The following is a 17298-nucleotide window of genomic DNA, read 5'->3' as shown; positions in this document are numbered from 1 at the left end:
AGCTCTAAAATGTTATCTACTTGTCAGGTGTGTGGTTGTATTGAGGCAAAATCTAGTTTCTCTGTGTGTGTGTGTGTGTGTCACTCCTGAATGTCATCTCCGTAAATGGAACACAGCAATCCCATAAACTGTAAACAGACCATTTCCTTGCAAGTCAAGGTTTTGTTGACTTTTTTAGAAGACACATAACACAGGCAAATATTGAGGTTCAGGTCAATGAAAACCACGAGGTCTTTTCCATGAATCGTCACCACATGCCATTGATTTTTTTTTTTTTTTTGACTCTTAAAGGTCCATTCATTGGAAAGATTTTACTTTTGCATTGCATGTAAATTGTCATAAAAGATTGTCCTACCATGTGTTCTGAGCAGAACAATCTCTTAAGTGCCCTAAAACATTGAGGTGATTGGAGAAATCTGGCAGAGGAGGACAGACTGGGTGGTGGTTGGCCGAGGTTGGAGGGACACATGGCTTTGTTGGACCCCTTCCCCTCAGCTCCCTCCAAGCCAGTCCCATGTGCTCTGGGGTTTCCCAAAAGAGCTGTGTCACCAGGGACCCCACTGCTTGCTGTGTAAGCCTTCTCTGAAGGAGTTCTTCCTGAGAAACAGGGCATTCCTGTTACGTGAGAGGGAGTATCAGGAGAGGAAAATCCTGGGGGGGAAAGGGGGATTTTCTGCTCCTGAAGCCGTAAGGGCTTAGAGCCGTGGGCTGGTTGGACCCAGGGTGGCTGAGCTGAGGGGTGTGCTCCCTCACTCAAATCTTATCTCCCGCAACTACTCCTTTGTTCCATTTGAAATTTGGTAAGTGTGCCTTCTACGCCTACATTCAGTTTGTGGACATCTATACAGGATCAACACAGAGCCTGAGGCTCTCTGCTAGATGGCCACTTTAGGTGGCCACAGAATTGGTCGTTCTCACTGTTTCTGGCCCTTCGGCCAGCTGTGCATGGACCTAAGTACACTTTCAGCCAGGCAGCATCTAATCCATAGGTGAGCAGGGAGACTTTGTCAAATGATTTGCTGAGGCTGAAATGTACCCCATCTACCTATCCACTCAAAAAGGAAATGAAGGTGACGATTCTGAGTTACTCTTGGTAATTCTGGATGGATTCTTTAGGACTACCGAATTCTTTTCTAAATTCTCACAAACTATCAAGTTATTTTATTTTTTAAAAGATTTTATTTATTTATTTCAGAAAGGAGAGAGAGAGAGAGAGAAGGGGGGAGGATCAACTCCCATATGTGCCTTGACCAGACAAGCCCAGGGTTTTGAACCAGTGACCTTAGCATTCCAGGTCGACGCTTTATCCACTATGCCACCACAGGTCAGTCAAAACCATCAATTTAATAATCCATCAGTATAAAAGTGTGTGTGATGGGTTATTACTCTCAAGAAATCTCCTACCACCTTAATGTTTGGTAGACTCAGTGCTATCTAAGCTGCATTTCTAGGACTGGCTTCACTGGCTACGGTCCTTCCAGTACTTTAATAAGCATAGTGGGACAAGTGAACTCTACTTCAGTAACATCACATATACAAGAATACCTTGTAGATTTAGTTTAGGGGAATAGTAACATGGTGAAAAGAAAACTACTGTTTAAAAGGAAGTCTCTTAGCTCTGGCCAGTGGCACAGTGGATAAAGTATGGTCTCTGAGTGCCGAGGTTGCCAGCTCTGTCCCAGGATTGCTGCCTTGACCCCCAAGGTCACCAGTTCAAGCCCAGGTCAGGGCACATATAAGAAGCATTCACTGGTACAACTAGGTGGAACAATGTATTGATGCTTCTCTTTCTTCTTCCCTCTCTCTCCCCTATTTCTTCTTCACTCTCAAAATAAATAAACAAACAAACAAATAAAATCTCTTTAGATGTCAAGCTTGAAGCTTTCTTACTATTCCAAAATGCAATGCAACATAAAATTTGATTTACATACAACTCTTCAGAAGCATGCTTTGTGTACAGAGAGGTCCACCCATACTGAATCTAATCATATGCCGGGACAGTGCAAAGGGTGGGGACTGGACCAGATGCCCACCATCGCTTCGTCCACGTGCCTGCGACTAGAATTCTTTGTTGCTGGCTGGTGTGATTGTAATTTTCTACCACACTCTGCCTGCTGTCTGTTGAACTAAATGGAGACTGACATTTTCAGTTGGGTTAATGTGATGTGAGATGGGGCATGTAATATGAAAAATGTTTTAAAAAGCAATACAAGGCAAATATTATACCACAGGAGAGCAGGATCTGTATGTTGGCCAATAGCCACCGTCTCAGATTTTCTTCCTTGCATTAGAACACAAGTGGTTACAGAATATTTGCTCTTCCATGGGTTGCTTACAAACAAAAGCTCTCTGGCAATCATCTTTATACAAGCCACAAAGCCTACAGTTATCCCTGTAGATTTGCAGACAAGCAGGGATAGGTGGCTTGTGCAAACTCATGCACAGATGAGCACACAATGCTATCATCACGCAAATCTTAACAAAAGACTCTCATTTGGTTGTTACATTTTATCTTCGTAGCATAAAGAGTGGTTTCTATTTTTGTTGTTTTAGATTTTTCATACTGCACATATTACACTGACAATCAGATAAACTATTAATGCTATTAAGACTTTTAAAGAGCGATTTCTTCTTGGGGGTTACGGTCCAGCAGCCAAGCCTGGGGGAGAAAGTTTCCCACTTGGCTCCTGTCACCTTCTCACATTGGTCATCTTCGTTACTGATGACGCTGAGGGTAGAGCTGGTTGCTATTTGGTAACTAGCAGTAACCATCCTCAGCCTGGAGAGGAAAATCCCAAGGAAGGAGGTCCTTCCTAACCTGGTGTTTACCACATAATTAAAGTGGCCCAGTTTAAAACAAGAGAGACGGAATCTTTACTGACTGGGTCTAAAGGATTCCGAGTCAAGGTGCAGACCGAGGGCAATAGAGTTCATTCAAGAAGCGGAAGAGGGCTTTATGAGCAGACGAAACAGACAATTCAGGGGATAATGACACAGAAGAGCTAAGAAATCCACCTGCTCAAAGGCTTTCTTCTTTCCTTTTAGGAAATCTCCAGAATTTCACCCTTGGTGTTTCTTCCTTGAGGCTAAGACTTGGATCTTGTTAAATGTACTTGGCCTGCAGAGAGCAAACACTCAAAGCCACTGAGAATCATTAGGCTTCCTCTCCTTGGCACTTCTTACTTGTGTTCAACCTAACCTCTCCAAATCTTTCTTCTTCTGCAAAATGGGAAAAATAATAGTTCCCTTGAAAAGTGTGACAAAGATTGGAATTGGGTGCATCCTTCTGCCTTCTCGTGTTCCTCCCAGACAACACCCACTGGGTTCGTGTGTTCTTGCCTCAGTGTCTGCCTCTTTATCTTTACTTCCCCACTGCCTGCTCTAATTCAGGCTTTGCCACCTGCCGCCTGGAATATGGTTGTTATCCTGTTTCTTGGGAGCAATGACTAGATCTTAAGCATATTTGTTGTTTGAGTACCTTGTGCTGTGCCTGGCACAGAGGAGTACTAAAATTTTTTCCAAGAGCCCCTTTGTCTCCTGCCTTTTCACTTTCTAATCTATCCTGAATGCAGTCACTGGATTGGCCTTCTAAAATTTTGTATTATCTGAGCAATGTTTCGCTGAAACCCTTTGGAGATCCCTACTGACTGAGGGACAGAGAACAAGCTTCTGAGCCTAATTCCCAATGCCTATTAAGAATTGAATCCTGCCTGACCAGGCAGTGGCACAGTGAATAAAGTGTTGGACTGGGATACAAAAGACCCACGTACAAAACCCCAAAGGTCGCCAGCTTGAGCACGGGCTCACCTGGCTTGAGTGTGGGGTTGCTGGCTTAAGCATGGAATCATGGACATGACCCCATGTTTGCTGGCTTGAGCCCAAAGGTCACTGGCTTGAAGCTCAAGTTTGCTGGCTTGAGCCCAAAGTCCCTGGCTTGAGCAAGGGGTCACTCGGTCTGCTGCAGCCCCCGGTCAAGACACATATGAGAAATCAACCAATGAACAACTAAGGAGACTAAGGAGCCACAACAAAGAATTGATGCTTCTCATCTCTCTCCCTGCCTGTCTATCTGTCCTTATCTGTTCCTCTTTCTGTCTCTCTCTCTGTCTCTGACACACACACACACACACACACACACACATACACACACACACACAAGAAATGAATCCTACCAATAAGCAGGCGAGTAAACTCAGAGGTCCATCTTCTCCTGGTCAAGCCATCCCATGAGACCACAGCTCAGGTTGGAGACCCTGAGACCGAGGCAGCAAGCTAAGCCATGTCCAGATGCCTGACACACACAAACTATGGGCTAATGAAGGTTTGTTAACCTGCTAAATTTGGGGGTAATTTGTTACACAGCAGTAGATAACTAATTTACTTACTCTCAATGTCCTTATCTTGTGGCAACTCTTGTATGTTGTCATGTATTACTGAAGTTCTTGGTATTTGTTCCATCAGGAATAAGAACAATACAACACAGTTGATTTTCTAGAAATATCTATGTGATAATTGATGGCCTGAATGTTCTCTGAGACCCTTGACATTGAGAGAATCCAAGAAGCTCTGACACATTGGGGTGCTCTTAGCATGAATGCAGTGCAGTTTCCTGGGCGCTGGTCCCGAAGGAAGGCCTGAGACCCATGGTGGTTCTACCTCTTACTCTGGGCATATCATTTGAATGTCTCTGAACTGGGTCCTCACCCCCAAAGGAGAGGCTACTTGTAATGAGCTAGACTATAAGGTCCCTTTCTATGGACATTTTAGGACCCCAAGCAGGTCACTAAACACCAGGCTGAGACCGTTGCTTAGGGACCATGGAAAGATGAGGCAATTTCCTGGTTCCAGGCAGTAAACACTCAGATCAGTGGACCCATCTACTTGCTCCAGCACATGACATCCCTAAAAAAACCTTTTTCTATCTCTTTGATTTCAGAATTACATAAAGACCTAAAAGACAGACTCTGGTTATTTTTATGTTCAAATAATTTAGTGAAAGTGAGAATTGGAACACCAGATCCTCTGGCTCCCGGCTTAATGCCCTTCTCCTCCAAAATCAGGAGGCACACTCCCTTTGCTCCTCGGTTAATTAACGTCAAGGTTATAATTTCACCCAACCCAGTTCTGATGCCATGAACTTGAGAAAACAAACATCACGAAGCCTTTGGAGCCACAGGAAGGTGAGAGACTGGAGACAGCTGAGTGCTCGGGAGACACATTTCCTGAGCGGGGAGGGGAGGAGAGGGTCTCTTCTGTGTTACTTTATACCCCTAAAAACTGAAATGACCCCACACACAGACAGTGTGGAGGCTGGGTGACTCATCTGTCACACGGGAAGGAAGATTCAGAAAAGAGCCCGACACTCTGGGATCAAAACATGGCCCCTGGGTGCCCCCCCTTCCTTGGGGCCATGGCAAAGTGGAGATGTTAGAGGTACCACGTGCACCTCTCCTAACCTGCTGTAGAAGTAAAGTGTTTGTCCTATGGGTTGGAGGGGGGACATCTGGCATCTCGGAGGCTGCATGGCTGAATTGGAACCCCTTTTCCTCAGTTTCCCTCTTTCAAGTATTTAATAGCTCCTTGCTCCCAGTGATGTTTGCACAGAGCCCTCCCCACCCCCGGGAGCGATTGGTGAACTCTATGTGCCTCAACCTACTTTTCCAGTCTGCTTTCGCTCAGCCCTTGCATGTACTCTGTGTTCCAGCCAATTTGTCCTTCTCTATTCCCTGAACACACCCTGTACTTTCTTGTCCAGATGCTTTTGTTCCTGCGGCTCATTCCACCTGCAGCACACCTTCTCCCTCTGTCAAAACTCAGCAAAAGCTTTGGGGCTCAGTTCCAATGCTACCCACCCCTAGCCGCCCGAAGTGGTTTCTGATGCTTGAAAGAGGGCACGAGCTGATACTGTCTCCCACAACGTGGCAATAATGTAGGAATATATGTACTCTGTTGCCCTTCTATATTATAAATCCCTCAAAAACAGGAAATAATAAATATTGGTTGAATATTATGAATTTAATGTTTCATTCTACTTGGCACTCCTAGACCTGGGGGCAATGCTATTTTGAAACTAATGTCAGAGGTCGAGTTTATGAATAAATAAAAGTCAGCTAATAGGGATGGGAGATGGTATTAAACCATATTGTTGATTGAAAAAATAAAAAAATTAATACCCAGAAGTGCTCTAAATTGGTGACTAACAATGGTAAAATTAATACAAGTTAACAAAATTTACAACCTCCTTCTGCTACCCAGATATTAAAAACATCCCTGGCTTATTTTTATGCAAAATTTCATATATATATATATATATATATATATATATATATATATATCAATTCTAGCCATCTAGGTGAATAATCAAGTGTCATTTCTAATAAGTCAGTGGCTCCTATCAAGAGTTTGACCAATTAGAACTCACCCTGATGAGAAGGTGGCTGCTGGCGTTGCCAGGCAACAGCCAAGCTGGGAGGCACATTGAGATGCTCTTAGTTAGATTTAACTAGCGGCAAGTTGGAGTGACATTATAATTCTGGCAAAGGAGAGCCAAATTACAAGCCAGGATGGGGGCACCTATGATGAGGAGTGTGTTGTCTTTTAAATGCAAATAGAAAAGGAAAATTTTAACCAGAATTTAAACAGTCTATCATTGTATTGATTTTAATTAGGAGATTAGGTGTCAGTGGACTACAATTGTGTTACAAGGTAATGATCTGTTGCTGCTAAATAAATACCCAGACATTCTGGAGAATGGGCAACTGGTCAGGCAGGGACAATGTATTTTTGGATTCCGAAGTATTTATCACCACAGCCACACTTGGTTCTAATGACCTTCATTTTTTATTGTTTGGAAGGATGAAGAAATAAAAGCAAATATTAAAAATAGACTGCTGGAGGCTGATGCGGCCAAGAAAAAGCTGCTTGTTCTAACATTATTGGGAAGCTGTGTTCTGTTTTAGAAGCCCTTGTGCATGATTGTCTGGGAGTTCACAGCGAAAATTTAAAGGGCAAACTAAACTGTGATGATGTCTGTAATCCTGCAAAGACTTTTGCACTGAAATGGTTATTGCTATGCATTTACTCATAAGCTGGCTATTTCAACTTAAATTTTTAAAAACTGTAGTCATCCCAGAGTATTATGTCTTCTCCAAGGCAAGGAAGGCCTAGAGGGAATAATAACCACATCTGCCTCTGTCTTTAAGATTCATACATTATTGACTGCCTTCCCGACAGGAAACATCTGGATGAAAGTTAAAAAGTAGGCATCAAGCTGGATTCTCAGTGACTGTGAGAGATACCAGCCTTCCCTGTTGGTCTGACTTTTCTTTAATGGAGTCCCCAAGCACAGATACAGGACTGCCTCATTTCCTCTTGGGTTACATGCACACACACAGCCTTAGGCTCTCGTGGATGAAGTTGCCAGTTCTCTTATATCTGCTCAGTGGGTGACCACCGGCTTAGTTATCTGGGTGAATGAGAAAATGCCATCCCTTCTATTGGGCTTTGAGAACAGAGACTATACCAGCCGCCATATTGGGTTGGGTCCGTGGTCTATCCAATTTGGAGCTCGGTCTCTCTACTCAAGAGGCACTTGAAAATGGAGTTGCCTATGAAATCTATCGCCAAAGACACAGTGTCCAACTGCTTAATTTCTCTTAGTAACTGACTATGATGTAATTACCTACATTTTCACCTACTGCAAGTCTCCCCTAAACCTTTAATATGTTGAGGTACCTGGTGAATCTCTAAAAAGATGGTTTGCAATATTTTACTGAATTGTATGACCACGGGGCCTTTTCGGTCCTCAACAATTTCAAATCCTTCTCCTTGGTAGTAATTCATAGCTTGAAGTTCATTGTCACATAAGTACAGTCTAAATGCTTTTCCCCTCCATGTACTATTTTATTCTTGCTTACACTGAAGGTTACCTGTCCCTTTTGTGCTGACAAACACAATCTTAGAACAGTCTTAGCAACTTATTCCAATTGATTTAATAGTTTTCAACTCAGAATAGCTTTGAGGAATATACCAATGTATACATTGCCCTGTGTTCTCCCTCTTTCAGATGAGTTATAAAATTTAAAAATAAAATTAGTGCTAACCTGGGTCCCCAGAGAATCCCATTACTTATGCATTTCTCTCAGAGAAGAATTAAATTAGCCTCAGTTTTGTTTCCCAAAGTTCAATTGATTTACTTCTACCCATAATAAAGTTTTCCAGAATCCTAGGGTTACTCAGTAATAATCTTAGGTAAAGCACATAGCAAAAGACTCTAAAAATGTAAGTAAATCTACCAGTTACCCCCTTTAAAAAATATTAATCCTTTAGGGGACAGGATGAAACCTCCAGCAAGTTAATCTGGCAAAATTTCTCCTAATAAAACAATCAGTTATTTCCCCAGAATTACTTAGTCATCCTTTAATATAAATCTCAATAATTTGCCTGTCACTGGGCTACGACTTGGATGGTCTCTTCTTCCGGAATCAGGCACGCATCAATCAAATTTTCACTGGTTCTCTCACTCTCTATATTATCCCTGATACAACTTAAGCCGAAAACCAATTTTATTTTAAGTAAAAATATGGATTCATGATATAATGTTGATATGAAAGGAACTTTCAAGCGTTTGTTGACCAAGGCAGCCTAATATGCACACAAATAAAGCTGGTGCCTCTTGAATATTAATGACACAGACACAATAAAGAACGCAGGCTGCCAAGGTGCTATGGGAAAAACCTCAGACTTCCAAGGGAAAACAAACCTTCACTTCAAGAAAAAACTCTGAAATTTGATAATTAAAGTCCAAAAGCTAGTTACAAATTCAGAAAGGATTGGAGATATCGGTATTTCAAAGCTATTTCTGGGAAAAGAGACTCCGGAACTAGCAACCAAATAAATCGCAGGCTCCTTTTGGTTCTCTGAGCTTCTACCGTCTCTGCCTCCTCAACCCCAGACCCCGTGTGCCTCACTGTCCTCTTTATGTCTTTGTGACTTGCTTTTCCTATTTCCATATATATAATATATAGCAAGGACTCTCTGAAGAGAAAGGCAACAGTTGGTTGCATCTTTATATTTAATTTTTCCTTGACAAAATTATTTCCCTGGTTCTTTGATTTTTCCTTCCTTCCTTTCCTTTTCTCCTTCTCTCCCTCCCTCCCTCCCTCCCTCCCTCCTTCCTTCCTTCCACAAATGATTATAAGTGTCCATTATGTGCCTACTGCTGTGAAGCTGACAATAAAGAGTAAAAGATGTCAAGTACAGGTAATGTTAGCTAGTGATAGTGCTACAGAGAAAAATAAGGCAAGGGAGGGGTTCAGGGCTCTGGGGCCCAGATCCTGAGAGCCGTGGGTCTGAGATGGTCAGACAGGGAATCTGTCTATGAAATTTCTTTCCCTCACCCCTCCCTTTAATTTATGACTACCCACTTCCCCTAGGGCTGTGAACCACTTAGAGCAGCGGTTCTCAACCTGTGGGTCGCGACCCCAGTGGGGTCGCCTACAGCCATTGGAAAATACATAATGCATATCAGGTATTTACATTCCGAATCATAACTGTAGCAAAATTACAGTTATGAAGTAGCCACCAAAATTATTTTTTGGTTTGGGGTCACCGCAACATGAGGAACTGTATTGCAGGGCATTAGAAAGGGTGAGAACCACTGACTTAGAGGTGACTATTTCTGCAACTAATTCAGGAACTAAGAATTCAATTTCTGTACCCGAAGAAGGAAATGCTTTGGATCCCAAAAGGACTAGGTTTGTTTGGGAAACAACACCGTTATCAGTTTCAGTTTTTGGAATATACCCTATAAGGTGCTAAAAAAAAAAATCAAGACCTTAATGAGGTTCATTTTTTCTTTTTTTCAAAGAAACGTAGCTCAAAACTGTCTGTTTCCCCCAATCAGATACACCTCATCAGTTTCTTTTGCACAAAAGAGATTCTTTCTGCATCTGCAGCTCTGTCCCGCCACTGTTTGCTCATGAGTAAAGAAATGGGATGCACCATGACTGACTCACAGATGTCACTCCCCTCTTTGGGTTAACTCAACGTTTTAGTGAGGAGTTGTAATAAAGGTGCCCTCCCTTCAGCTTGTCCAGTAGTTAAAATGGGGCATTACAACTTTTTAAAGGAGAAGGTTCTTCCTTCAAACAAATTCTTCCACGAAACCTCAATACGTAACAGTGACTAAAAGTGGGGCAGGCCCCCTCACTGCAGCCGAAGCCGGGTGTTCCCCTTTTTGTGGAAACCTCACTTTTCCTTCTGCTAATGGTGGTCCCCAACCTAGGGCTGACATACAATCAGCTGGGAAGCTGTAAAAACCCTCCCCCCCGGGCTGCACTCCAAACCAAACCCATTTGATCAGAACATCTAGAGGTGGGGTGCAGATAGCAGTAGCTGTCACAGCTCCGCAGGTGACGCCAGTATGTACCTGTGGCTGAGGAGGGCTGCCTCTGAGCTACACTGCCAGCCTGTCTCCCTCTCTCCACGCCCTCCCTGCCTTACCAGACTCGCACCTGGGAGGAAGGCACTGAGCATGTGCGGACAGGCCCCGCCCAGATCCTCGTGGGTGCTCTGGGCCGCCCTCCTGCGGGGGAGGCTGCAATCTTCCCACTGCTGGGGGTGGGGGTGGGGGTGGGGGAGTACTAGCGAGCTCATGGGATTAGATGGCGGAGCGATGCTTCTCAAACAGCGTTACTGGTAAGAAAGGAGCGATTTCTGTTTCCATACCTCAGTTAGTTCCAAACTTGGGTATAAAATACAGGAGAGTTGCTTTTTTTTTTTTTTTTTTCCTCCTGAAGTTGGAAATGGGGAGGCAGTCAGACAGACTCCTGCATGCGACAGACCGGGATCCACTTGGCATGCCCACCAGGGGGCGATGCTCTACCCATCTGGGTGGTCACTCTGTTGCAACCAGAGCCATTCTAGCACCTGAGGCAGAGGCCACAGAGCCATCCTCAGCGCCCGGGCCAACTTTGCTCCAATGGAGCCTTGACTGCAGGAGGGGAAGAGAGAGACAGAGAAGAAGGAGAGGGGGAGGGGTGGAGAAGCAGATAGGCGCTTCTCCTGTGTGCCCTGGCCAGGAATCGAACCTGGGACTCCTGCACACCAGGCTGGTGCTCTACCACTGAACCAACTGGCCAGGGCCCAGGAGGGTTGCTTTTGACCCCCCATTTGCTCCACTTCCCTCCATCCCCCCTTCCAGGCAACCCCTGGGACAATCCAGGCAGTTTCAGAACCACCTGTAGGTAAGAGAAGCCGCCAATCAGAGGGGTTTAGAGTATTCCAGAGCTGGGTTCTAATCTTGACTCTGCAACCTAGTAGTTGTGTGACGTGGAGCGTGTTTCTGTGCCTCAGTTTCCTCATGTGTAAAGGGAGTGATGATAATAGCATTTGCCTCCCAGGGATGTGGTGAAGATTAAGTGCTTTAAGCAGATAGGAAGCCTCTGGGTGGCATCTGATCCCCGGGTAGAGCTGTGAGTGTTCGCTGGTGCTATGAGCTGAGCTCACCCTCTGCCCTCAGATGTCAAAGGCTGCAGCAGAGACACAAATTAAACCTCATTGAAGGTGGGCAGGATCACCGGCTTCCGAGTGAGTGTAATTGGTTGGGGTTACTGATGATGTATGAGGCCCTTTCCTCTGCTGGGGGAATTCAGGAGATTAATGGGGAGTAAACAGGACCATATGGGTGAGCGTCCTGAGTTTAAGCTAGGAGCAGCTTTCATTTATTGAGCTGAAGACAGGCCACTCTGGGCTCAGGCATTATGGAACAGTGAGATGGGGTGGATGGCTCTGGAAGGTTCCTTGCTCTGGAGGTGCCCACCAGCCTGGGACTCAAACGGAGGCAGTCCCTTAGCCACTTCCCGAGTTGTTGCAGAATTCAGAACAAAAGCTAAAGCCGGAGCAGCATGGAGGGGCCATCAATGAGGATCAGGTGTGAGAATGTGGCTGGGAGGAAGGACAAAGGGGTAGAGAGGGGCAGGTGACTGGGTGGGGAAGGAGGGACCTCAGGGCCTTAGAGAGCTGGCAGCATGTTGGCCGTACCACTCTGCCCTCTGGCTTGGCCAGGGAGGTTAACCAGAAGGGCATGTCTATGGACCTAGCATTCTTCCAGGAACATTCCCCCTTTGCTCCTCCCCAAGAATGCATGGCCGTCTCTTTCTTGAGCTCACCTTTGTCTCAGGCTGTTCTCTGCCTCCTGGCTACCGGAAGAATGCTTCCCTGTTCAGAAGCATCCACATCACCTGCGAGGTTGTTAGAAATGCAAAGTCTTGGGCCCATCCCAGACCTGAGTTGGAATCTGCATTTTAACAAGACCGCCAGATGATCTATTATCTATGCAAGTGTGAGGAGAGCTGCTCCAGCTTTCTCCTGGGTGCCCCTGATGTGCCTGGGGCACAGTCCCCTGACACAAGGACAGTGCCTTAAATGGTTGTTGAGTCTACTGACTCATGGCAGCTGGGGAGGTGGGAGGCTAAAGAATAGGAAGACACTCCAGTACAGTATCCTGTGCTTTTTGCAGAATAGGGAGGTCTGAAGGCCCCCCAGTGGGCGGGCATTTTGTTGTGCCTTGTGGACGAGCGATGCAATGTGGACCAGCTCTCCAGCACATACAGAGAGAAGAAACCTGTCCCTTACAGATGGGGGTCTGCATTTCCTGTGTCTTACCTCGTTCAGCTTTTCAGGACTGAAAGCAGAAGTTAGGACACTTCTGATCTCTTCCCATCTTTTGTCACGTAAAAACAGGATGCTGTCCACTACTGGTTTGGATTCCAAGCCTGATGCCTGATGGAAAGCAATAAGCAGAGGGTTAGGACCTAAGGGAGCCCAAGCCACTTGGGGACAGCACAGGTCCGTGATAAACACTCTAGTTGAAGGTCCACCAGTGACCAACAAATGAGGAGGTTTCTTTTGCAAGGATAGAGAAGAAGACTATAAAGGCTCAGGGATAATGACCTAAGGATTCACGGCCAAGGCCCCAGGGCAGCAGACAGATCAGCTCTGATGGCCTCATTCTGCTCCATGACAATGTGGTCATCACTGCATAAGTACCTCGGTGGATCTATGTGTTCTTCTGTCTCCCTACAGAATGACGTTCCCTGAGGACCAAACAGCAGGCCTCTGGGGTTGGGCTAGTCTCTCCTGGGAAGGAGTTTCATGTTTGAACTTGGCAGCAAGGGATTTTGTGGGGCTGGATTGGTCAGGTTGGGCTAGGACTTGACAGACTCATGTGTTTGGGTCCTTGGTGTGTATGTGTGTGGGGAGGGCTGGGGGAGTAGGGAGGGAAAAAGGACAGTACTTTAGAAGCATATCCCAACAAAGCTGCTTCCACAAGAAACATCACCACTCGTTCATGTGCTCACTCATTCATTCATTTTTTGCATTCAGCAAACCTTTGTTGACTAATATTTGCAAGGAGTTGGCTCTCCAGTGTTGAACAATGAAGACACTGCTTTGGCCCTCAAGAAGCTGATAGTCCAGTGGGGAAGCAGACAGCATGCTCATAAACTAACACACAGATCTCATTACTGCTCATGAGAAAGTGAGTGCTATAAAAGGAGAAAACTGGACAGGTGAGAAGATGTTAGGGGACCAGAGGTACAGGAAGGCTTCTTGGAGGAGGAGATAGTTTAGCTGAGTCTGGGAACATGCAAAGGATGAGGCCTCCTCATTCCTTCTCCCTAGGCTGTTCTGTTTCTTTCTAAAACCAGTTACTCCCACCCAGTGGTCAAACTTGGCCCCCTCCCAGCTGGTCAGAGTGCCCCCCCAGCCCCGAGACTGCAGGGTGTGAGGAGGGGCTGGGGGGTTCAGAGGACCAAGCACTTTTCTCAACCACATGTGACATATGGTTTCACTATTTTTCACTGTTTTAATTATAATTGGAACACGAAGCCAGCCATCATAATTCAAACGCGTTGTAAAACCTATTTAGAGGAAAGTATAATTTTCTGATAAAATATGAGCACTCCAAATAAGCCATAAAACATAACTGCAAAGTATGTGGGGTGGGGCGGGGAGATTTAATTATATAGTAGAACCAAGCTGCTGGGCTTGTTTCTGCAAAGGAATACCTCTCTGTATTTAGAATGACGTTCTTTAGGAGCTCCTGGGTCACCACACAGAATTGTGGGTTTATGGAATTTGGGGAACGTAACTCATTTGCTTAGGTTCCAGAGTCAAAGGAGAAAAGCATACATTATGTATATTTCTGTGTTGACCAACACCCAGTCTGGTGCAGTGCTACATGCAATAAAGCCTTTCACTGCAAGGAAAGCTGCTGGTGGTTTATGGGGTTCTAATGAAACAGAATGAATGAGAGATAAGAGTCACGACAGGTTGGATTTTTGTATCCGTCCTTCAGACACGGGACTGGATCCAAGGCCTTTTTTATCTTGCACCTGGAAGACAAATCCAGCCCTCTGTGTGACATCAGCACAGCCTTCGCATCTCTCCCTCACCACCCTGCCATGACAACGCTCCCCGGCCTCCAGCGTCCATGAGAAGTCTCCAGTGTTTCATGGGAACTTTCAGGGGCATTGGTGAAAGAAATGTTTTCATTTCTGGATGTCGTACTCAAAAGAGGGAGAGCGGAAAATCGGTCATTTCAGAAGAGGGGACATAAATTAATGTCATAGGAAATAGTTGACAAGTTTTGGAATGTTTGGCTGGGAAGAAGAGACTTGGACGACCAGACAGCGGTACTTGGTATGTGCTCAAAAGTATGTTTGTTGAATGCATACTGCGTGGAAGAGGGAACACAGGCTGTTCTTCTGACCTGAGGGGTAGAATCGGGTTCAGTAGGGAAAGCTGTGGGGAAAGTCCTGCACATCCAAAGGAGAACGTCCCAAAAGTGAAAAGGCAGCATTGTTTAAAGATGAAATAACTTTCCCTGAGCGGTGAGCCCCCATTGCTGAAGACTGTACCCCCCCCTTCTGTTTTTAGAAATTCTTCCCATGAGATTTGAGTGTCCAGGGGGCTGCCCAACATAACCCTTTAAAAACTCTTCCAACCCTGAGACTTCCTCTCTAGAACACCCTCCAGGTATCTTTTGGTTAGCTTGCCTGCAGATACCCACATATTAATTGTAGCAACATATACATCATGTAAAGGGTTCCCTTCCTTCCGCCCTGTCTGCATGTGCCAGTTGATTAGATTTGCTGAGTGTTGCCTTGGAAGAAGCAGAGGGCTGTCCTCTGAAAAAAGGAGCAATGGGGCCGGGAGGTGTGCTGGGGCAGGACCGTGAGTGTTGGGGCGGAAAGGGGAGTGCTGGCCTAGGGAGGGGCACCCAGGGAGACCGGGCTCTCCAGGCTCTTGTCAGCGAGCCGAGCCCTGGGTCACAGGTCTCAATGAAGACATCTCCTTTCACCTTCTGGCCAGAGGTTTCCAGATAGCAGGCTGTGGCCAGTGTAATCTGTGACATTGGTGTAGTGGGAGGCGAGCAGTGTTTTAAAAAAAGAAAGGGCAGGCCCTGGCTGTTTGGCTCAGTGCTAGAGCATGGGCTAGGCATGGGGATGTCCCAGGTTCAATTCCTGGTCAGGGCACACAGGAGAAATGACCATCTGCTTCTTTACCCCTCCCCCTTCTCTCTCTCTCTTCTCCTCCTGCAGCCATGGTTTGATTGGCTCTAGTGAGTTGGCCTCAGGTGTTGAGGATGGCTCTGTGGCCTCTGCCTCAGGTGCTAAAAAATGGCTTCATTGCTGAGCAATGGAGATGGGCAGAGCATCGCCCCCTGGCGGGCTTGCTGGGCAGATCCTAGTTGGGGCACATGCAGGAATCTATCTCTACCTCCCCTCCTTTCACTAAAAAATAAAAACAGGCCCTGGCCAGTTGGCTCAGTGGTAGAGCATCGGCCTGGCGTGCGGAAGTCCCGGGTTTGATTCCCCGCCAAGGCACACAGGAGAGGTGCCTATCTGCTTCTCCACCCCTCCCCCTTTCCTTCCTTTCTGTCTCTCTCTTCCCCTCCCTCAGCCGAGGCTCCATTGGAGCAAAAGATGGCCCGGGAGCTGGGGATGGCTCCTTGGCTTCTACCCCAGGCGCTAGAGTGGCTCTGGCCTCGACAGAGCGATGCCCCGGATGGAGAGCATCGCCCCCTGGTGGGCGTGCCGGGTGGATCCTTGTCGGGCGCATGCGGGAGTCTGTCTGCCACCTCATTTCCAGCTTCAGAAAAATACACACACACAAAAAAAATAAATAAATAAAAATAAAAACAGAAAACAGACAGAAAACCCCAACACTCCTTGATCTTACAGCTAAGAAAGTTCTTTTCACGTCGTTCCATTAATTTTGGGGTAATTTTCCAGCCAGTAGGAAACCCTGCCCTGATGGGCGGCAATAGCCCAATGGTGACTCTGCCAAGTTTCCCTCAGTGGAACGTGCTTATCTTTTCAATTAAGGCCTGTTAAAACCAGAATCTGACTCCTTCTCAGACCAGCAAAGCATAAACAGTAAACTTTGAAGAATGACCCAAGTCTGAGGATTAAATTATTAAGGAAGATCAACACCTCGGCATTCTGTGGTCCCATGAAGAGAGGAGCCGTCAACTGACTGCTTGTCACGGGCCATACCAGTGATTCTCAGCTGACCCAGAGAGCCACCCAAGGCACACTGGCTCTTCTCAGAGTGCTACCAAACGCCTGCAGTGCATTCTTACTCCACCTGAGTGTGCCTGTTACTATGAAAATGGAATAAGAGGTGTAACAGACTAGGAAACCGTAGTCCACAAATAGTTTTCTTGTGTCCTGGAACCTGCAAGAACACTCTAGATCTGTGTGATCTCTCTGATGCCTTGGTATGGAAGTCAGCTGTTCTCAGCCACGCAGAGCTGCAGGTAATGGGTAAACAGAGTAAGGTGATTTTAAAGACTTCAAGAGATAACTGCTACACTTTGGTGCTTCTGGTACACGTGTTGCTGGCTTGTTTAGCGTTATGTATGTCACATAGGCTGCAGAAATAGTAGTACCAGAAAGTATGCTATGATCACACAAAGTCCCCGTCTACTATGACCAACTTTCTGACTTTCACACAGCCTTGCACAGATGAGGAAGCTCCTTAGCACCTGTCTCTCTCCTCACTTGGGTGTGCAAAGCATCTTGTGTGGCCCCTCATTATATTAAAAGCAACAAGAACTCTAGAATCCTGCCGTATGGAGAACCCCCAAATCTATACCTGACAACATCTTGTTTTCAACATACGGCAGCAACTGTCCAAAGACTTCAACTAGGGCTCATAGTTTGGTGCTTTGAAATAGTAACAATGTTCCATCCCCTCTGGAAAATTTTTATCATTCACTCTTTGCCAGTA

At 45.9% G+C, this 17298-nt stretch overlaps 1 protein-coding gene across 3 annotated transcripts in view; it reads right to left on the bottom strand.

The window, feature by feature from the left end:
- The window catches only part of TBXAS1 (thromboxane A synthase 1), a 139565-nt gene that overhangs the window by 48041 nt on the left and 74226 nt on the right, over positions 1-17298 (bottom strand). For 2 of the 3 annotated variants that reach the window (XM_066255277.1, XM_066255278.1), the window contains exon 5: positions 12667-12783. The exons of the other annotated variant lie outside the window; for it this stretch is intronic. In XM_066255277.1, coding sequence (XP_066111374.1) covers positions 12667-12783 — 117 coding nt within the window. The remainder of the gene's footprint in view (positions 1-12666; positions 12784-17298) is intronic. 3 annotated transcript variants of the gene reach the window in all.

This window comes from Saccopteryx bilineata, chromosome 2 (assembly GCF_036850765.1).
Source record: "Saccopteryx bilineata isolate mSacBil1 chromosome 2, mSacBil1_pri_phased_curated, whole genome shotgun sequence".
In the NCBI taxonomy this organism is placed as follows: Eukaryota; Metazoa; Chordata; class Mammalia; order Chiroptera; family Emballonuridae; genus Saccopteryx; species Saccopteryx bilineata.
Note: the sequence above shows the minus strand (reverse complement) of the source record. Positions and strands in the feature narration are given on the sequence as shown.